The 22,407-nt window shown below is 43.5% G+C and overlaps 1 protein-coding gene across 1 annotated transcript; it reads right to left on the bottom strand.

The window, feature by feature from the left end:
* Nucleotides 1-185: 185 nt before the first annotated feature.
* Nucleotides 186-17,191, bottom strand: LOC124009413 (transmembrane inner ear expressed protein-like). The gene is made up of 5 exons (XM_046321232.1): nucleotides 17,153-17,191; nucleotides 16,162-16,279; nucleotides 2,983-3,132; nucleotides 1,844-1,917; nucleotides 186-209 (listed from the first exon to the last, which is right to left on the bottom strand). The coding sequence occupies exons 1-5, from the start codon at nucleotides 17,189-17,191 to the stop codon at nucleotides 186-188; spliced, it is 405 nt and encodes a 134-aa protein (XP_046177188.1).
* Between the last annotated feature and the right edge of the window lie 5,216 nt (nucleotides 17,192-22,407).

Raw genomic sequence — 22,407 nt, 5'->3', positions numbered from 1 at the left:
TCCAATTGCCAATGTTCCCAACTGATTTAGGTCATGCAGGTAAAGTGTGCAGTAAAACTTTTGAGAAGGAAGGGAGGTCAGTATTACCACAGCCTCTTTGCTGTAGGGGCCGATTCCAATTTAGGAAATTGAATGGATTCTTAAATGGATTCTTGAATGGATTCTTCATTCTTCAGAATGGATTCTTAAAGGTTAGGCTTGGATGAATCCTGGGGTAAACAGAGAGTTGTGTGGGGTTCATGGGTCTCCACGATTATAAACCATATCTGTTAATCCTTTCCATTTATAATTGCCACTCTCTGTCTGTCTGTTTGCCTGTCTGTCGAGGTTTTGCTGCGTAAATGACTGCATATTAGATCCAGTATCCCCTTATGCTGCATTATAATATACAGCTGTAGATTATGATTTCTCTCATGGATTACGCTTGTCTCTGACTGACACTTCATTATGGTAGCAATCCAAATACAGTCAGTCCCCAAAAAGCATACTTTTGTTCATGTTATTGTAAAAATAATAATACCAATATTGTGGTATAGTACTGATACACATATGTATTTTAGACCCATATATACCTGTGTGATACTTCGAGGGAAAAGAAGGCCTATGCAGAAACAAGACAAGATAACACAACAAGTACAGTTTGTCAGTGGCTACCAACCTTAGACCTGGATGATCTACACACAGTGTGCAGGCATGTTTTTCGACACTAAAACGCGCAATTCCACTAACAATTAAGACATTGTTGGTTCTAGGTTGAGAAAAGGCCTAAGTACCTTGTAGCTCTCCAGGACCAGGGTTGGTTATCACGGGTGTTACTGTATAAGCTTGCATAAAAGGGAAGCTATATTTATTCAAAGCCAAGTTTACAGATTGAGTCAGAGGAAGAGAAGGGAAAAACAAAGAATGACAAGGAATAGACATGCAACATCACTGACAGAAGCCTTAAAGATGAATCTACATTTTCTCATTATCCACAGTTGGCTACCAGATACTGAACTTGCAGTTGCAGGTCGCAGTTGCAAATGAGAACTTGTTCTCAACTAGCCTACCTGGTTAAATAAAGGTGAAAAAAAAAATGTACAATCAATGTACAGGGTAGCCTAGTGGTTAGAGCGTTCAACCCCCCGAGCTGACAAGGTTCTGCCCCTGAACAGGCAGTTAACCCACTGTTCCTAGGCCGTCATTGAAAATAATAATTTGTTTTTAACTGACGTGCCTAGTTAAATAATGGTAAAATAAAAAAAATAAAGAAATGTGTGATCGACAAGGATGAGTTTATCAACAAAGAGCAGATGAGGAAATAGTGAAAACCCATTTCAAGTACTTAACACCTACAATTGTAACTCTTCAGCCAGCAATATTCTCAACAATCTCCAAGTCATTCTTTCTGGGAAGTAATGACTAACGCTGAGTTACTCAATGAACTATTCTATTCAGCTATTCATTCCTTTTTTGTGAATTACTGAATGCTGAGCTTCATGCTCCAATATTCCCTCTAGTGGATTTCCCATTTTGTCAGAACATAAATAGGAATGTGGAGAGAGGAAACAATACGGTCCTTCTGTAGCTCAGTTGGTAGAGCATGCCGCTTGTAACGCCAGGGTAGTGGGTTCGATCCCCGGGACCACCCATACGTAGAATGTATGCACACATGACTGTAAGTCGCTTTGGATAAAAGCGTCTGCTAAATGGCATATATTATTATTATTATAATAAGAAGTAGGAAACGGAGGGATGGACGTAATCCAGTCTCAGGCTGAGTGATGGGGAGGAGAAGGAGAGAGGAAAGTCGTCCAGTCTCTGGCTGAGTGAGGGGACCAGTGAGCACCAGCTCCTCTCTCACCAGCTGGCTGCTGCTGGCGCTTCTAGTCTGGACCTGCTCAGAGACCGTCGGGAGGGATGCAGTGACCAGGAGCGCTGGAGGGACAGGATGAAGAGGAAGAGATGGAGAAGGATGAGGGGGAGGAAGAGAGGGAGGATAGAGTGGAAGACAAGTGTGAGAATAGAGAGTAGGAAGAGGAGGACAGGGAGGATGAGGATGAAAAGAGGGAGGATGAAGAGAAAGAGGATAGTGAAGAGAGAGAGGAACACAAGGAAGAGAGGAGGAAAGACAGGGTTTGGAGAGGAAGGGTACAGGTCAAATGGAAGGGATAGGGTTGGAAGATGAAGGATTGCGGGAGGAAGAAGCCAAAGGGAAGGCATGAAAGTTAGAACAGTTGCAAAGGAGACAGACTCTGACATAGAAGAGGAAAAAGCTTTAATGCAAAGTCAATGAAACTTTGAATATTCTGTATTAATTAATCCAGAGTGTGTTTGTATCTCCAAGACTATATGTCTATGTTGACTCCATCTACATTTTCAGTCAGATAGGACAGGGACAATATGGGACATTAAACTCATTCAAAACACCATTTGCATCCAGAGAGATTCAGACAGAGGTGTGAGATTTCGTGCTGCTTGTTATCCGTCGGAAATGAGAGAGAACATATCTTAGCTTCGAATGATTGGAAGTGATGACCATTAGCATAATATGATGAAATCTGAGAGAAACATCAAATTAATTAATACAAAAGATGTCAGGGGCCCGGTCTCGTTAGTGTGCCAAGTCAAACAGCTATGATTCTCCTACAGTATAAACAGGCCTAGCAGGTGGTATTTCATAGCATCCAGAACTCACACTTAATTTTCTCCTTGCTGTGGATTTATTTCACCAAGGAGAGATGGGTGTGTGACTTTTTTACCATTCGTAAAGTTATAATGTAGTTCAAGAGAGAAGGGACATTTGTCACAAGGAGAAGGGATGTGCTAAAATGTACACCGCACCTGCTTCCTAGGGACTTTGTCGTAGAGAGTAGTAGTGATGTCCTAAAATGTACACCACAACTAACTCCTTGGGACTTTTGTCATGGACAGAAGGTATTTTCTATAATGTGCACCATAGTATTCTTGAGGGGATTCTGAGAGGAGCTTTAGCCTACTTACCTCCTGGGATCTCTGTGAGCTCGTTGAGAGGAGGCACTGTCTCCAGTGTGTTGGCGTAGTCCTTAGCTGCTACTCTCTGAGCATGTCGCGCCTCAATCTCCTTCTTCGTCCTGGGGATACGGCATTTGAAGATGCAGCATAGGGTTATGACTTACAAATGGAGAAAGAGGGAGACAAAGAGAGAAAGATCAAATATAATAGTATTTCCTATGTGGAATGTTATGTGTTTCTGAAGTACATCTGAAGACGTTTTGAATTAGACACTACTCAACTGTGTCACATTACAGCTATTATATATCTGTATACGTGACACTTCATTATCTGCTGTTATCAGACTATTTTCCTTTTTGTTGATTTGGGCTCTGTCATGACATGGTAAATTATTACTGTATAGATGTCTGATGGATTATCACTAAACTAGAATGCCATCATTGTCTTGTGAAGTGCAATTGCTGTCCTCCACCCCTTATTGAACCATGCATCATGTGGTTTGATAAACCAATCACAAACAGATGCCATTACCATTTGGAACCCTCCGTCATAATAACCATCATGACAATTCAGCGCATATAATATTACAGGACCATGATATTTATTTGACCTTTATTTTAGCAGAGTCCCCTTGAGACCAACGTCTCTTTAGCCAAGTACAAACTCAACTCCACACATTGTCCCGTGTAATTAAGTACTGTTCTTTGGGTGCTGAAATCCATAGTATTTAAAAAAATACATAAATATATTTTTGTACCCCTTTTCTCCCCAATTTCACAGTATCCAATTGGTAGTTACAGTCTTGTCTCATCGCTGCAACTCCCATATGGACTCAGGAGAGGCGAAGGTTGAGAGCCGTGCATCCTTCGAAACACAACCCAACCAAGCCGATTAAAGTGGATTTAATTGTAATTTTTGGACAATGATCAACACAAAATATTATGTAATGTCAAAGTGGAGGAAAAGTTTGAACATTTCTCTTAGATTAATGAAAAATAAAACACTAATATACCTTAATTTGATGAGTATTCACCCCCCTGAGTCAATATATGTTCAAACACCTTTGGCAGCTAATTACATCTGTGAGTTGTGCAATATTTGCCCATTATTCTTGAACAAATTCTTCAAGCTTGATCAAGGTGTTGGGGATCATGGCTAGACAGCCATTTTCAAGTCTTTCTATAGATTTTCAAGAAGATTTAAAACTGTAACTTCAAATCAAATGAAATGCTTTGTAACAACAGATGTAGACAAAAAGTGAAATGCTGACTTACGGGTCCTTTTCCAACAATGCAAAGTTAAAAATAAAATATATAAACTACCAGTCAGAAGTTTTTTTTTGTTGTTTCATCTGTACAAACAATAGTACACAAGTATAAACACCATGTGGTCCACGCATCATTCATACCGCTCAGGAAGGAGACACGTTCTGTCTCCTAGAGATGAACGTACTTTGGTGCGAAAAGTGCAAATCAATCCCAGAACAAAAGCAAAGGACCTTGTGAAGATGCTGGAGGAAACAGGTAGAAAAGTATCTATATCGACAGTAAAACAAGTTCTATATCGACATAACCTGATAGGCCGCTCAGCAAGGAAGAAGCCACTGCTCCAAAACTGCCACAAAAATGCCACACTACGGTTTGCAACTGCACATGGGGACAAAGATCGTACTTTTGGGAGAAATATCCTCTGGTCTGATGAAACAAAAGTAGAACTGCTTGGCCATAATGACCATCGTTATGTTTGGAGGAAAAAGGGGGATGCTTGCAAGCTAAAGAACACCATGCCAACCATTGGAAGCTTGTGGAAGGCTACCCAAAATGATTGACCCAAGTTAAACAATTTAAAGGCAATGCTACCAAATACTAATTGAGTGTATGTAAACTTCTGACCCACTGGGAATGTGATGAAAGAAATAAAAGCTGAAATAAATCATTCTCTCTACTGTTATTCTGACATTTTACATTCTTAAAATAAAGTGGTGATCCTAACTGACCTAAGACAGGGAATTTTTACTAGGATTAAATGTCAGGAATTGTGAGAAACTGAGTTTAAATGTATTTGGCTAAAGTGTATGTAAACTTCTGACTTCAACTGTATATATATATATATATATATATATATATATATATATATATATATATATATATATATATATATATATATATATATATATATATATATATAAAGAGTTACACGAGAAATAAATACACTGAATAATGAATAAAAATAACGAGTAAAAATGGCAGGGAGTATCAGTACCGAGTCGATGTGTAGTGGTACGAGGTAATTGAGGTAGCTATGTACAGGTAGTGGTAAAGTGACTAGGCAACATGATAGATAATAGACAGTAGCAGCAACATATGGTGAGTGTGAAAGTATGGCTGTGTGTGTGAGTGTGTGTGGTGTCAGTATCCTTGTCTGTGTGTGTTATGTGTGTGTTTGGGCGTATGTGTGTGTTAGGTTGTCTATGTACGTATGTGTGAGCGTGTGGGTAGAGTCCAGTGTGTGGGCATAGTCAGTGCAGGAGAGAGAGTGAAAAAATGTATGTGTTGGGGTGTGTATGTGTGTGTTGGGGTGTCAGTGTAAGTATTTGTGAGTGTACCTACCCGCCCCCAGGTGGTGAGGGTAAGTAACAACATCTCCACCCCGCTGATACTCAACACTGGGGCCCCAAAAGGGTGCATTCTCAGCCCTCTCCTGTACTCCCTGTTCACCCACGACTGCGTGGCCATGCACGCCTCCAACTCCATCATCAAGTTTGCAGATGACACTACAGTGGTAGGCTTGATTACCAACAACGACGAGACGGCCTACAGGGAGGAGGTGAGGGCCCTCAGGGGGTGTCAGGAAAATAACCTCACACTCAATGTCAACAAAACAAAGGAGATTATCGTGGACTTCAGGAAACAGCAGAGGGAGCAGCCCCCTATCCACATAGACGGGACAGTAGTGGAGAAAGTGGAAAGTTTTAAGTTCCTCGGCTTACATATCATGGACAAACTGAAATGGTCGACCCACACAGACAGCGTGGTGAGGAAGGCGCAGCTGCCAACATACTGACTCAACTCCAGCCACTTTAATAATAGAAAAATTGATGTAATAAATGTATCACTAGCCACTTTAAACAATGCCACTTTATATCATGTTTACATACCCTACATTACTCATCTCATATGTATATACTGTACTCTATATCGTCTACTGCATCTTGCCTATGCTTTTCGGCCATCGCTCATTCATATATTTTTATGTACATATTCTTATTCATTACTTTGCACCTGTGTGTATAAGGTAGTTGTTGTGAAATTGTTAGGTTAGATTACTTGTTAGATTCACAAATCCTCAACTGGCCTCACAAGTCCTCATTAAATAGTATCCACAAAACACCAGTCTCAACGTCCACAGTGAAGAGGCGACTCCGGGTTGCTGGCCTTCTAGGCAGAGTTGCAAAGAAAAAGCCATATATCAGACTGGCCAATAAAAAGAAAAGATGAGCAAAAAACACAGACACTGGACAGCGGAACTCTGCCTAGAAGGACAGCATCCCGGAGTCGCCTCTTTACTGTTGACGTTGAGACTGGTGTTTTGCGGGTACTATTTAATGAAGCTGCCAGTTGAGGACTATTCTGGTTAGGGCAAGTTTGCGCTGTTCTGTGAAGGGAGTAGTACACAGCATTGTACGAGATCTTCAGTTTCTTGGCAATTTCTCGCATGGAAAAGCTTTCATTTCTCAGATCAAGAATAGACTGACAAGTTTCAGCAGAAAGGTCTTTGTTTCTGGCCATTTTGAGCCTGTAATCGAACCAACAAATGCTGATGCTCCAGATATTCAACTAGTCTAAAGAAGGCCAGTGTTACTGCTTCTTTAACTTCTTATGGCTGCAGGGGCAGTATTGAGTAGCTTGGATGAAAGGTACTCAGAGGTGGCCAGAGTAAATGGCATGCCCCTCAGTCCCAGTTGCTAAAATATGCATATTATTATTAGTATTGGATAGAAAACACTCTGAGGTTTCTAAAACTGTTTGAATGATGTCTGTGAGTATAACATATCTCATATGGCAGGCAAAAACCTAAGTAGAAATCCAAACAGGAAGTGGGAAATCTGAGGTCGGTCGATTTTCAACCCAGCCCCTATTGAATACACAGTGGGATATTGTGGTTTCCACTCCTAAGGCTTCCAATAGATATCAACCGTCTTTAAAAACTTGAATGAGGCTTCTACTGTGTTGTGGAGCCGGATGGGAGCTGTTTGAGTCAGTAGTCTGGCAGAGAGCCAGGTCCTGGTCACGCTCATTTCACATGATAGCGACCTGCGTTCCATTGCTTCTCTACAGACATAGGAATTCTCCGGTTGGAACGTTATTGAAGATTTATGATAACATCCTAAAGATTGATTCTATACTTAGTTTGACAAGTTTCTTCGACCTGTAATATAACTTTCTGAAGTTTTCGTCCGACGTTCGGCTGGACCTGCACGAGCGTTTGGATTTGTGTACTAAACACGCTAACAAAAGTAACTACTTGGACAAAAATAATGGACATTATCAAACAAATCAAGCATTTATTGTGGAACTATGATTCCTGGGAGTGCATTCTGATGAAGATCATCAAAGGCAAGGGATTATTTATAATGTTATTTCTGATTTCTGTTGAATCGAACATGGCAGATATATATTTTTTCTTAGCGCCGTTCTCAGATTATTGCATAGTTTGGTTTTAAAGTAAAGTTTTTTTTAAATCCGACACAGCTGTTGCATTAAGGAGAGGTATATCTATCAACATTATAATGAGTATTTCTGTAAAATGATGTGGCTCTCTGCAATATCACCGGATGTTTTTGGAACTAGTGAACGTAACGCGCCAATGTATACTGAGATTTCTTTATTTAAATATGAACTTTATCAAACAAAACATACATGTATTGTGTAACATGAAGTCCTATGAGTGTCATCTGATGAAGATCATCAAAGGTTAGTGATTCATTTTTATCTATATTTGTGCTTTTTGTAACTCCTCTCTTTGGCTGGAAAAATGGCTGAATTTTTCTGTGAGTTTGTCATGTTTGTCATTTATTATCATGTCTTGTCCCTGTGCTCCCCATTCTATTCGTTTCCCTCTGCTGGTCTTATTTGGTTCTTTCCCTCTTTCTATCCCTCTCTCTCCCCCTCCCTCTCTCACTCTCTCGCTCTCTCTTCTCTCTATCGTTCCGTTCCTGCTCCCAGCTGTTCCTATTCCCCCTAATCATCATTTAGTCTTCCCACACCTGTTCCCGATCCTTTCCCCTGATTAGAGTCCCTATTTATTCCTTTGTGTTCCGTTCCTGTCCCGTCGGTTCCTTGTTTAGTATTCACCGTGCTGTGATTGTGTTTCGCCCTGTCCTGTCGTGTTTTTTTGCCTTCATCAGATGCTGCGTGTGAGCAGGTGTCTCTGTCAACTACGGCCTGCGCCTACCCGAAGCGACCTGCAGTCTGTGGCCGCTTCTCTTGTTATTCCCCTCTACAGACTAGAGGATTTCTGTTATTCCCTGTTTGGACTTGAATAAACTCTGTTTCTGTTAAGTCGCTTTTGGGTCCTCTATCACCTGCATGACAGAAGGAACCGAACAAGGAATGGACCCAGCGACTTCAGACGCTCGTTACACTGCCGTCGAGATCCAAGGAGCCATGCTCGGCAGACACGAGCAGGAATTGTCTGCTGCTCGCCATGCCGTGGAGAACCTGGCCGCTCAGGTTTCCGACCTCTCTGGACAGTTCCAGAGTCTACGTCTCGTGCCACCTGTTACTTCCTGGCCTGCCGAGCCTCCAGAACCTAGGGTTAATAACCCACCTTGCTACTCCGGGCAGCCCACTGAGTGCCGCTCCTTTCTCACGCAGTGTGAGATTGTGTTCTCTCTCCAACCCAACACATACTCTAGAGAGAGAGCTCGGGTTGCTTACGTCATTTCACTCCTTACTGGCCGGGCTCGAGAATGGGGCACAGCTATCTGGGAGGCAAGGGCTGATTGCTCTAACAAGTTCCAGAACTTTAAAGAGGAGATGATTCGGGTTTTTGACCGTTCAGTTTTGGTGGGGAGGCTTCTAGGGCCCTGGCTTCCTTATGCCAAGGTGAACGGTCCATAACGGATTATTCTATTGAGTTTCGCACTCTTGCTGCCTCTAGTGAGTGGAACGAGCCGGCGCTGCTCGCTCGTTTTCTGGAGGGACTCCACGCAGTGGTTAAGGATGAGATTCTCTCCGGGAGGTTCCTTCAGATGTGGACTCTTTGATTGCTCTCGCCATCCGCATAGAACGACGGGTAGATCTTCGTCACCGGGCTCGTGGAAGAGAGCTCGCATCAACGGTGTTTCCCTGCTCCGCATCGCAACCATCTCCCTCCTCTGGCTTTGAGACTGAGCCCATGCAGCTGGGAGGGATTCGCATCTCGACTAAGGAGAGGGAACGGAGGATCACCAACCGCCTGTGCCTCTATTGCGGAGTTGCTGGACATTTTGTTAATTCATGTCCAGTAAAAGCCAGAGCTCATCTGTAAGCGGAGGGCTACAGGTGAGCGCAACTACTCAAGTCTCTCCATCAAAATCCTGTACTACTTTGTCGGTCCATCTACGCTGGACCGGTTCGGGTGCTACATGTAGTGCCTTGATAGACTCTGGGGCTGAGGGTTGTTTCATGGACGAAGCATGGGTTCGGAAACATGACATTCCTTTCAGAGAGTTAGAGAAGCCTACGCCCATGTTCGCCTTAGATGGTAGTCATCTTCCCAGTATCAGATTTGAGACACTACCTTTAACCCTCACAGTATCTGGTAACCACAGTGAGACTATTTCTTTTTTGATTTTCCGTTCACCGTTTACACCTGTTGTTTTGGGTCATCCCTGGCTAGTATGTCATAATCCTTCTATTAATTGGTCTAGTAATTCTATCCTATCCTGGAACGTTTCTTGTCATGTGAAGTGTTTAATGTCTGCCATCCCTCCCGTTTCTTCTGTCCCTACTTCTCAGGAGGAACCTGGCGATTTGACAGGAGTGCCGGAGGAATATCATGATCTGCGCACGGTCTTCAGTCGGTCCCGAGCCAACTCCCTTCCTCCTCACCGGTCGTATGATTGTAGTATTGATCTCCTTCCGGGGACCACTCCTCCTCGAGGTAGACTATACTCTCTGTCGGCTCCCGAACGTAAGGCTCTCGAGGATTATTTGTCTGTGTCTCTTGACGCCGGTACCATAGTGCCTTCTTCTTCTCCGGCCGGGCGGGGTTCTTTTTGTTAAGAAGAAGGACGGTACTCTGCGCCCCTGCGTGGATTATCGAGGGCTGAATGACATAACGGTTAAGAATCGTTATCCGCTTCCCCTTATGTCATCAGCCTTCGAGATTCTGCAGGGAGCCAGGTGCTTTACTAAGTTGGACCTTCGTAACGCTTACCATCTCGTGCGCATCAGAGAGGGGGACGAGTGGAAAACGGCGTTTAACACTCCGTTAGGCATTTTGAGTACCGGGTTCTGCCGTTCGGTCTCGCCAATGCGCCAGCTGTTTTCAGGCATTAGTTAATGATGTTCTGAGAGACATGCTGAACATTTTTGTTTTTGTCTATCTTGACGATATCCTGATTTTTCTCCGTCACTCGAGATTCATGTTCAGCACGTTCGACGTGTTCTACAGCGCCTTTTAGAGAATTGTCTCTACGTAAAGGCTGAGAAGTGCTCTTTTCATGTCTCCTCCGTTACTTTTCTCGGTTCCGTTATTTCCGCTGAAGGCATTCAGATGGATTCCGCTAAGGTCCAAGCTGTCAGTGATTGGCCCGTTCCAAGGTCACGTGTCGAGTTGCAGCGCTTTTTAGGTTTCGCTAATTTCTATCGGCGTTTCATTCGTAATTTCGGTCAAGTTGCTGCCCCTCTCACAGCTCTTACTTCTGTCAAGACGTGTTTTAAGTGGTCCGGTTCCGCCCAGGGAGCTTTTGATCTTCTAAAAGAACGTTTTACGTCCGCTCCTATCCTCGTTACTCCTGACGTCACTAGACAATTCATTGTCGAGGTTGACGCTTCAGAGGTAGGCGTGGGAGCCATTCTATCCCAGCGCTTCCAGTCTGACGATAAGGTTCATCCTTGCGCTTATTTTTCTCATCGCCTGTCGCCATCTGAGCGCAACTATGATGTGGGTAACCGTGAACTGCTCGCCATCCGCTTAGCCCTAGGCGAATGGCGACAGTGGTTGGAGGGGGCGACCGTTCCTTTTGTCGTTTGGACAGACCATAAGAACCTTGAGTACATCCGTTCTGCCAAACGACTTAATGCCCGTCAAGCTCGTTGGGCGTTGTTTTTCGCTCGTTTCGAGTTTGTGATTTCTTACCGTCCGGGTAGCAAGAACACCAAGCCTGATGCCTTATCCCGTCTGTTTAGTTCTTCTGTGGCTTCTACTGATCCCGAGGGGATTCTTCCTTATGGGCGTGTTGTCGGGTTAACAGTCTGGGGAATTGAAAGACAGGTTAAGCAAGCACTCACGCACACTGCGTCGCCGCGCGCTTGTCCTAGTAACCTCCTTTTCGTTCCTGTTTCCACTCGTCTGGCTGTTCTTCAGTGGGCTCACTCTGCCAAGTTAGCTGGTCATCCCGGTGTTCGAGGCACTCTTGCGTCTATTCGCCAGCGCTTTTGGTGGCCGACTCAGGAGCGTGACACGCGCCGTTTCGTGGCTGCTTGTTCGGACTGCGCGCAGACTAAGTCGGGTAACTCTCCTCCTGCCGGTCGTCTCAGACCGCTCCCCATTCCTTCTCGACCATGGTCTCACATTGCCTTAGACTTCATTACCGGTCTGCCTTTGTCTGCGGGGAAGACTGTGATTCTGACGGTTGTCGATAGGTTCTCTAAGGCGGCACATTTCATTCCCCTCGCTAAACTTCCTTCCGCTAAGGAGACGGCACAAATCATTATTGAGAATGTATTCAGAATTCATGGCCTCCCGTTAGACGCCGTTTCAGACAGAGGCCCGCAATTCACGTCACAGTTTTGGAGGGAGTTCTGTCGTTTGATTGGTGCGTCCGTCAGTCTCTCTTCCGGGTTTCATCCCCAGTCTAACGGTCAAGCAGAGAGGGCCAATCAGACGATTGGTCGCATACTACGCAGCCTTTCTTTCAGAAACCCTGCGTCTTGGGCAGAACAGCTCCCCTGGGCAGAATACGCTCACAATCGCTTCCTTCGTCTGCTACCGGGTTATCTCCGTTTCAGAGTAGTCTGGGTTACCAGCCTCCTCTGTTCTCATCCCAGCTTGCCGAGTCCAGCGTTCCCTCCGCTCAAGCGTTTGTCCAACGTTGTGAGCGCACCTGGAGGAGGGTGAGGTCTGCACTTTGCCGTTACAGGGCACAGACGGTGAGAGCCGCCAATAAACGCAGGATTAAGAGTCCAAGGTATTGTTGCGGCCAGAGAGTGTGGCTTTCCACTCGCAACCTTCCTCTTACGACAGCTTCTCGTAAGTTGACTCCGCGGTTCATTGGTCCGTTCCGTGTCTCCCAGGTCGTCAATCCTGTCGCTGTGCGACTGCTTCTTCCGCGACATCTTCGTCGCGTCCATCCTGTCTTCCATGTCTCCTGTGTTAAGCCCTTTCTTCGCACCCCGTTCGTCTTCCCTCCCCCTCCCGTCCTTGTCGAGAGCGCACCTATTTACAAGGTACATAAGATCATGGACATGCGTTCTCGGGGACGGGGTCACCAATACTTAGTGGATTGGGAGGGTTACGGTCCTGAGGAGAGGAGTTGGGTTCCGTCTCGGGACGTGCTGGACCGTTCACTCATCGATGATTTCCTCCGTTGCCGCCAGGATTCCTCCTCGAGTGCGCCAGGAGGCGCTCGGTGAGTGGGGGGGTACTGTCATGTTTGTCATTTATTATCATGTCTTGTCCCTGTGCTCCCCATTCTATTCGTTTCCCTCTGCTGGTCTTATTTGGTTCTTTCCCTCTTTCTATCCCTCTCTCTCCCCCTCCCTCTCTCACTCTCTCGCTCTCTCTTCTCTCTATCGTTCCGTTCCTGCTCCCAGCTGTTCCTATTCCCTAATCATCATTTAGTCTTCCCACACCTGTTCCCGATCCTTTCCCCTGATTAGAGTCCCTATTTATTCCTTTGTGTTCCGTTCCTGTCCCGTCGGTTCCTTGTTTAGTATTCACCGTGCTGTGATTGTGTTTCGCCCTGTCCTGTCGTGTTTTTTTGCCTTCATCAGATGCTGCGTGTGAGCAGGTGTCTCTGTCAACTACGGCCTGCGCCTACCCGAAGCGACCTGCAGTCTGTGGCCGCTTCTCTTGTTATTCCCCTCTACAGACTAGAGGATTTCTGTTATTCCCTGTTTGGACTTGAATAAACTCTGTTTCTGTTAAGTCGCTTTTGGGTCCTCTATCACCTGCATGACAGAGTTGGTGGTGACCTAACATAATCGTTGGTGGTGCTTTCTATGTAAAGCCTATTTGAAATCGGACACTGTGGTGGGATTAACAACAATATTACCTTTAAAACGGTATAATATACATGTATGTTTGAGGAATTTTAATTATGAGATATCTGTTGTTTTGAATTTGGCGCCCTGCACTTTCACTGGCTGTTGTCATATCGATCCCGTTAATGGGATTGCAGCCCTAAGAAGTTTTAAACAGGACAACAGTTTTCAGCTGTGCTAACATAATTGCAAAAGGGTTTTCTAATGATCAATTAGCCTTTTGAAATGATAAACTTGGATTAGCTAACACAACGTGCCATTGGAACACAGGAGTGATGGTTTGCTGATAATTGGCCTCTGTAATGCTATGTAGAAATTCCATAAAATATCTGACATTTCCAGCTACAATAGTCATATACAACATTAACAATGTCGATACTGTATTTCTGATCAATTTGATGTTATTTTAATGGCCAAAAAATGTGTTTTTCTTTCAATAACAAGGACATTTCTAAGTGACCCCAAACTTTTGAACGGTAGTGTATATATAATACACAAGAGTGGGGCTTCCCAAGTGCCGCAGCGGTCTAAGGCACTGCATCACAGTGCTTGAGGTGTCACTACAGACCTGGGATTGATCCCGGGCTGTGTCACAACAGGCCGTGACCAGTAGTCCCACAGAGCGGCGCACAATTGGCCCAGCTTCGTCCAGGTTAGGGGAGGGTTTGGCCGAGAAGGCTTTACTTGGCTCTTCGCGCTCTAGCGACTCCTTGTGGCAGGCTTGGCGCCTGCAGGCGGACTTCTGTTTTCAGTTGAGTGGTGTTTCCCTTCAACACGTTGGTGCAGTTGGCTTCTGGGTTAAGCGGGTGGGTGTTAAGAAGCGTGATTTGGCGGGTCATGTTTCGGAGCACACATGACTCGACCTTCGCCTATCCCTAGCCCGTTGGGAAGTTGCAGCGATGAGACAAGATTGTAATTGGATCGCAGTTGGATATAACGAAATTGGGGTCAAAAAATATATATAAATAAAATAAAAAAATAACAAAAAAACAAGTGTGAGAGTGAAGGTGTTTGTGTCAGAGTGGGTAGAGACCTGTGGATGGGCATAGAGCCGGTGTGGATAGTCTGTGGGAGAGGGAGAGCAGTAGCTGTTAGCCATTTAACAGTCTCATTGCAAGGGGCTAGAAGCTGTTTAGGAGTCTGTTGCTCTGAGCATTGATGATATGGAGTATGGAGAATAGTCAATGTTTTGGGTGGCTGGAGTGTTTGGCAATTCTTTGAGCCTTTCTCAGACACTGTCTGGCATGTCCTTAGAAAATCATTCAACCCCTATCATTTAATTTTTCAATCCCCCTTTGTAATGCAACAAAATGTGAAAAGGGGTATGGATACTTATGATACCCACTGTAGCTGAGCTGTGGCATTGTGGCTTAATTGACTGACTGACTGACTGACTGACTGACTGACTGACTGATTGACTGACGGACTGACTGACTGACTGGCTAACTGACTGACTGACTGACTAACTGGCTGACTGACTAAATGACTGACTAACTGACTGACTGACTGACTAACTGACTGACTAACTGACTGACTGACTGACTGATTGACTAACTGACTAACTAACTGACTGACTGACTGACTTACTGACTAATTGACTGACTGGCTGACTGACTGACTAACTAACTGACTAATTGACTGACTGACTGATTGACTAACTGACTGAATGATTGACTGACTGACTGACTAATTCACCGACTGACTGACTGACTGACTGACTGACTACTGACTAACTGACCTACTGACTAATTGACTGACTGGCTGACTAACTGTCTGACTAACCGACTGATTGACTGACTTACTTACTGACTAACTGACTGACTGACTGACTGACATTGAATAACTGATGGACTAACTAACTAACTGGCTGACTAACTAACTGACTGACTGACTGACTGACTGACTGACTAACTTACTGACTGACTGACTAACTAACTTGCTGACTGACTAACTATCTAATTGACTGACTAACTAACTGACTGACTAACTATCTAACTGACTAACTAGCTAACTGGCTGACTAACTATCTAACTGACTGACTAACTAACTGCAGACTGACTGACTGACCAACTGACTGACTAATTGATGGACTAACTGACTGACTAATTGACTGACTAACTGATTAACTGACTGACTGATTAACTGACTAACTGACTAACTGACTAAATGACTAACTGACTGACTAACTGACTAAATGACTAACTGACTGACTAACTGACTGACATTGACTAACTGACTGACTAACTGACTGACATTGACTAACTGATGGACTAACTGGCTGACTAACTAACTAACTAACTGACTAACTAACTGATGGACTAACTAATTGGCTGACTAACTAACTGACTGAATGACTAAATTATTGACTGGCTGACTGACTTACTTACTGACTGACTAACTAACTTACTTACTAACTAACTGATTGGCTAACTAATGGACTAACGAACTGGCTGACTAACTAACTAACAGATTGACTGACTAACTAACTGACTGACTGACTGACTGACTGACTAACTGACTAAGTGACTAACTGACTGACTAACTGACTGATTTATACATACATTTTATTAATGTGATTTATGTAAAATAGAATTGGAAGGGAGAATTGATGTGAGATTGATAGATACTTAAGTGAATGTGTGTGAATATTCTCATCTCATAAATCATTGTGAATGAGTCTGGCACACGATTATGACAGGTTTGGAGAAATACTTACTGACTGCTAGAATAAACATAGAGAAGATGCCAATAACCTGCCATAACCGCAGTCCCCAGAACACGACTGTTTCTGAAGTGACTGGGTCTGGCTTCTTTGGGGGATCTGTCGGTAAAAGCTGAGGAAAAAGAGTCAAAATGTGCATTAGTTACTTATTGTGTAATCTAGACAGGTACTCTTCAAATCACTATGCAGTTTGAGAATATTCATATAAATTAGTCTAATGCAAATTGGAAATATACCGCAATGGAAGCAAATATCAATCTGATTGAGAGAAAAATCGTTTTAGCTTCCTTTCAGTTTCTGAAGAGACATGGTGGAAAGACAACTGGAGGAAATACAGAATTGGAAAAGACAACACACTGGGCACACACTGGGCACACACTGGTTGAATTTTCTATGAAATGATGTTGAACAAACATGGAATAGACATTGAATTGACGTCTGTGCCCAGTGGGAAGTTTATGTCACTTTGTGTTTAGGGAGAAAACAACAGGGAAGATAGGCTTGGAATAAAACCCTCAAAAATAGGATTTAGTAGATCATGCAGAATGTGGAACATGCCAGTCTGGTGTGACCCCTCATGACCCATTCATATTCTGAATATCTCAATCAACCTTAGGCCACTTGTGAGAGCAACCAGCACAGGCCTAAAATAAATCTAATCTGCCTCACAAATTGCCTCGAAAATAGAGAACAATGGGTTGAATCCCAACCACCGTTCACAGAAATAGAAAGATGACTATCTGAATAAGAAAAATTGAAGAGAAAAAAAACAAGAGCATTGAACAACAAGCAGCAATAGACAAAGAGCAACATTATGTTTGTCGTGTCATGCCCAATCACTTCGAACACTACAATCTGTATTAAGTCATTTTTTCCCACCAATTTGTTATATTATGTTGACTAAATGCAAATTTGCAGAAAACTCAAGCTACCGAATGCTGAAAAATACTGTAAGAACACAATGAAAACAAAATAATTGCCTCACTGAGTGAATGGCACTGATGGAGGAGAATGAATCACACATCTTGGCACAAGGAGTGAATGGAAGAAAACATTAAAAACTCTTCCCCCTAATTAGAGGGATCCAAACACTGTTTGTTTGGTGGAGAGGAAAAGGGCACTTTTAAACTGAACATGCTCCTTCTTTAGTGTGACAACAATCTTAAGATATTGTTTTTGAGATATTGATCTGATATGATTGGAAGCATGTTTTTTGCTGACTAAAAATAGTCTCTAAAGTGTCGAAGGTTAAAGTGTTAGTCTGAGTATTCACATTTCAACACTTGTTTTTATTTCAGATAGGTCTTGAGAAAATGGGGAAATTCAGCGCTAGCAGACAGACATGAATCAAGAAAGATAAGCCAACTCCTCTTAGATCTGACTGAAAGTTACCAGTCCATTTCTTTGACATCACAATTAGACTACAGAGGTTATGCTGTTTTATTAATACAGTCATCATTATGATTAATTCAAAGCCCTGGTGAGGAGCCTTAAATGATCTATAGTGTGTGAAATGTTTGTTAAAAGGATAGTTAACCCAAACTACAAAATTACATGTTGGTTTAGTTCATACCCTGTAACCAGTCTAACAAACAAACAGTGCCAGAGAAATAAAACCAAAGCATGAATTGCAGTCACAACATGTTCATAGACTACTTACAAGCAAACAAATGTGTATTGTGTTGAACTTGTGTGAATTTGTGTAAACTATCCCTTTATGTGAATAGAGGCTATGAAAAGAACAGTTTGCTGTGATTGCAGTTTAATCAGGAATGTGTTGGAAAATGTATAAATAAAATAAAATAAAATGTATTTGTCACATACACATGGTTAGCAGATGTTAATGCTTGTGTAGCGAAATGCTTGTGCTTCTAGTTCCATGCCAGTATACCGTGCTGCATGGTGTTCTGCAGGCAATGCAGGCATCACACTTACCCTACAACATATACAAGCACGCACACACTCACACTATGGGTCTCATTCCTCTTCCACACCACAGTCAGTGAGGTTTTCTTCCTGGTGCTCCCGTATTGACATGCTTGGTTTAATTGAACAACAAGTGATGGGTTACATCCCATTATGTACAGTGCTTTTGGAAAGTATTCAGACTTTTTCAACATTTTGTTACATTACAACCTTATTCTGAAATTGATTAAAGAGTTGTTTTACTCATCAATCTACACACAATACCCCATATAACAAAGCAAAAACAGGTTTTTAGAAATTTGTGCAAAATGAAAAATAATAATACAAATATTCAGTACTTTGTTGAAGCACCTTTGGCAGCGATTACAGCTTTGAGTCTTCTTGGGTATGATGCTACAGCTTGGCACACCTGTATTTGGGGAGTTTCTCTCATTCTTCTCTGCAGATCCTCTCAAGCTTTGTCAGGTTGGATGGGGAGCTTCGCTGCACGGATATTTTCCGGGCTCCGGCTGGACCACTCAAGAATATTCAGAGACTTGTACCGAAGACACTCCTGCGTTGTCTTGGCTGTGTGCTTAGGGTTGTTGTCCTGTTGGAAGGTGAACCTTCGCCCCAGTTTGAGGTCCTGAGAGCTCTGGAGCAGGTTTTCATCAAGGATCTCTCTGTACTTTGGCCTGCTCATCTTTCCCTTGATCCTAACTCATCTCCCAGTACCTTCTGCTGAAAGACATCCCCACATCATGATGCTGCCATTGGCATACTTAACTGTAGGGATTGTGCCAGGTTTCCTCCAGACGTGACACATGGCATTCAGGCCAAAGAATTCAATCTTGGTGGAATCAGACGAGAGAATCTTATTTCTCATGGCTTCTGTAAGGGCACTCTACCATAAAGGCCTGATTGCTGGAATGCTGCAGAGATGGTTGTCCTTATGGAAGGTTCTCCCATCTCCACAGAGGAACTCTGAAGCTTTATCAGAGTGACCATCGGGTTCTTGGTCACCTCCCTGACCAAGGCCCTTCTCCCCCGATTGCAGTTCTTGTGGTTCCAAACTTCTCCATTTAAGAATAATGGATGCCACTGTGTTCTTGAGGACCTTCAATGTTGCAGAAATGTTTTGGTACCCTTCTCCAGATCTGTGCCTCGACACAATCCTGTCTCGGAGCTCTACAGACAATCCCGTTGACCTAATCAAATCAAATCTTATTTATATAGCCCTTCGTACATGTCAGGACCCGGTTACAAACCCGGGTCTCCAGAGTGAGAAACAGTCACTTAACCAACTGAGCCACGAATAGTCGGCAGAACCCAGAAGATGAGGCAGACACAGCAGTACTTGAGACAGTGTATTTAATGAAGTAAAAAAGTGAAGTGCTTCAGGAAAACATGTAACTCCACAACCTCAAAAGGAATTCCACAAGAACAAAGGTAATCCTCCAAGACAAAAAGGTAAATCCACAAGGTGGTAGGTATAGCATAAAAAGCCTCAAAAGATACTCAAAAATAAATAAACAAGAACAAAAAACAGAATTCCACAAGAGAGTCCACCAGGATCAACAAGAGTACACAGAATACTAGGGCTGGGTGCTAACATACAAACATAGAGCAAATAACCGAGGAAAACTAAGGGTTTAAATACAATCAGGGGAAACGAGGCACAGGTGCAAATAATAATGGGGATCAAGGGAAAACAAAAGGTCAAAAAGCACAATGGGGGCATCTAGTGACCAAAAACCGGAACAACCCTTGCCAAATCCTGACAGTACATCAGCTGATATCTCAAAGTGCTATACAGAAACCCAGCCTAAAACCCCTAGAAACCCAGCTAGGAAAAACTCCCTAGAAAGGCCAAAACCTAGGAAGAAACCTAGACAGGAACCAGGCTATGTGGGGTGGCCAGTCCTCTTCTGGCTGTGCCGGGTGGAGATTATAACAGAACATGGCCAAGATGTTCAAATGTTCATAAATGACCAGCATGGTCGAATAATAATAAGGCAGAACAGTTGAAACTGGAGCAGCAGCACAGTCAGGTGGACTGGGGACAGGAAGGAGTCATCATGTCAGGTAGTCCTGGGGCACGGTCCTAGGGCTCAGGTCCTCCGAGAGAGAGAAAGAAAGAGAGAATTAGAGAGAGCATATGTGGGGTGGCCAGTTCTCTTCTGGCTGTGCCAGGTGGAGATTATAACAGAACACTAGAGGGATATCTTCAACCACCAACTTACCATCCTGAGACAAGGCTGAGTATAGCCCACAAAGATCTCCGCCACGGCATAACCCAAGGGGGGGGGGCAATCCAGACAGGATGACCACAACAGTGAATCAACCCACTCAGGTGACGCACCCCCTGCAGGGACGGCATGAGAGAGCCCCAGTAAGCCAGTGACTCAGCCCCTGTAATAGGGTTAGAGGCAGAGAATCCCAGTGGAAAGAGGGGAACCGGCCAGGCAGAGACAGCAAGGGCGGTTCGTTGCTCCAGAGCCTTTCCGTTCACCTTCCCACTCCTGGGCCAGACTATACTCAATCATATGACCCACTGAAGAGATGAGTCTTCAGTAAAGACTTAAAGGTTGAGACCGAGTTTGCGTCTCTGACATGGGTAGGCAGACCGTTCCATAAAAATGTAGCTCTATAGGAGAAAGCCCTGCCTCCAGCTGTTTGCTTAGAAATTATAGGGACAATTAGGAGGCCTGCGTCTTGTGACCGTAGCGTACGTGTAGGTATGTACGGCAGGACCAAATCAGAGAGATAGGTAGGAGCAAGCCCATGTAATTCTTTGTAGGTTAGCAGTAAAACCTTGAAATCAGGCCTTGCTTTGACAGGAAGCCAGTGTAGAGAGGCTAGCACTGTAGTAATATGATCAATTTTTTTGGTTCTAGTCAGGATTCTAGCAGCCGTATTTAGCACTAACTGAAGTTTATTTAGTGCTTTATCCGGGTAGCCGGAAAGTAGAGCATTGCAGTAGTCTAACCTAGAAGTGACAAAAGCATGGATTAATTTTTCTGCATCATTTTTGGACAGAAAGTTTCAGATTTTTGCAATGTTACGTAGATGGAAAAAAGCTGTCCTCGAAATGGTCTTGATATGTTCTTCAAAAGAGAGATCAGGGTCCAGAGTAACGCCGAGGTCCTTCACAGTTTTATTTGAGACGACTGTACAACCATTAAGATTAATTGTCAGATTCAACAGAAGATCTCTTTGTTTCTTGGGACCTAGAACAAGCATCTCTGTTTTGTCTGAGTTTAATAGTAGAACATTTGCAGCCATCCACTTCCTTATGTCTGAAAAACATGCTTCTAGCGAGGGCAATTTTGGGGCTTCACCATGTTTCATTGAAATGTACAGCTGTGTGTCATCCGCATAGCAGTGAAAGTTAACATTATGTTTTCGAATAACATCCCCAAGAGGTAAAATGTATAATGAAAACAATAGTGGTCCTAAAACGGAACCTTGGGGAACACCGAAATTTACAGTTGATTTGTCAGAGGACAAACCATTCACAGAGACAAACTGATATCTTTCCGACAGATAAGATCTAAACCAGGCCAGAACATGTCCGTGTAGACCAATTTGGCTTTCCAATCTCTCCAAAAGAATGTGGTGATCGATGGTATCAAAAGCAGCACTAAGGTCTAGGAGCACGAGGACAGAAGCAGAGCCTCGGTCCGATGCCATTAAAATGTCATTTACCACCTTCACAAGTGCCGTCTCAGTGCTATGATGGGGTCTAAAACCAGACTGAAGCATTTCGTATACATTGTTTGCCTTCAGGAAGGCAGTGAGTTGCTGAGCAACAGCCTTCTCTAAAAATTTTGAGAGGAATGGAAGATTCGATATAGGCCGATAGTTTTTTATATTTTCTGGGTCAAGGTTTGGCTTTTTCAAGAGAGGAATTATTACTGCCACTTTTAGTGAGTTTGGTACACATCCAGTGGATAGAGAGCCGTTTATTATGTTCAACATAGGAGGGCCAAGCACAGGAAGCAGCTCTTTCAGTAGTTTAGTTGGAATAGGGTCCAGTATGCAGCTTGAAGGTTTAGAGGCCATGATTATTTTCATCATTGTGTCAAGAGATATAGTACTAAAACACTTGAGCGTCTCTCTTGATCCTAGGTCCTGGCAGAGTTGTGCAGACTCAGGACAACTGAGGTTTGGAGGAATACGCAGGTTTAAAGAGGAGTCCGTAATTTGCTTTCTAATAATCATAATCTTTACCTCAAAGAAGTTCATGGATTTATCACTGCTAAAGTGAAAGTCATCCTCTTTTGGGGAATGCTGCTTTTTAGTTAGCTTTGCGACAGTATCAAAAAGGAATTT

The sequence above is a fragment of the Oncorhynchus gorbuscha genome, linkage group LG22 (assembly GCF_021184085.1).
Source record: "Oncorhynchus gorbuscha isolate QuinsamMale2020 ecotype Even-year linkage group LG22, OgorEven_v1.0, whole genome shotgun sequence".
Taxonomy (NCBI): Eukaryota; Metazoa; Chordata; class Actinopteri; order Salmoniformes; family Salmonidae; genus Oncorhynchus; species Oncorhynchus gorbuscha.
This window is presented reverse-complemented; position numbering and strand designations above follow the sequence as displayed.

Bases quoted from the DNA above. Each gene is read 5' to 3' on its own strand.
- LOC124009413 (XM_046321232.1), bottom strand. From the start codon at position 17,191: ATGTGTGATTCATTCTCCTCCATCAGTGCCATTCACTCA. The intron at 3,133-16,161 runs GTAAGTATTTCT...TCCATTTGTAAG, and splicing joins TATGTTTATTCTAGCAGTCA to TCATAACCCTATGCTGCATC. The intron at 210-1,843 runs GTGAGAGAGGAG...TGTTTACCCCAG, and splicing joins GCGCCAGCAGCAGCCAGCTG to GATTCATCCAAGCCTAACCT.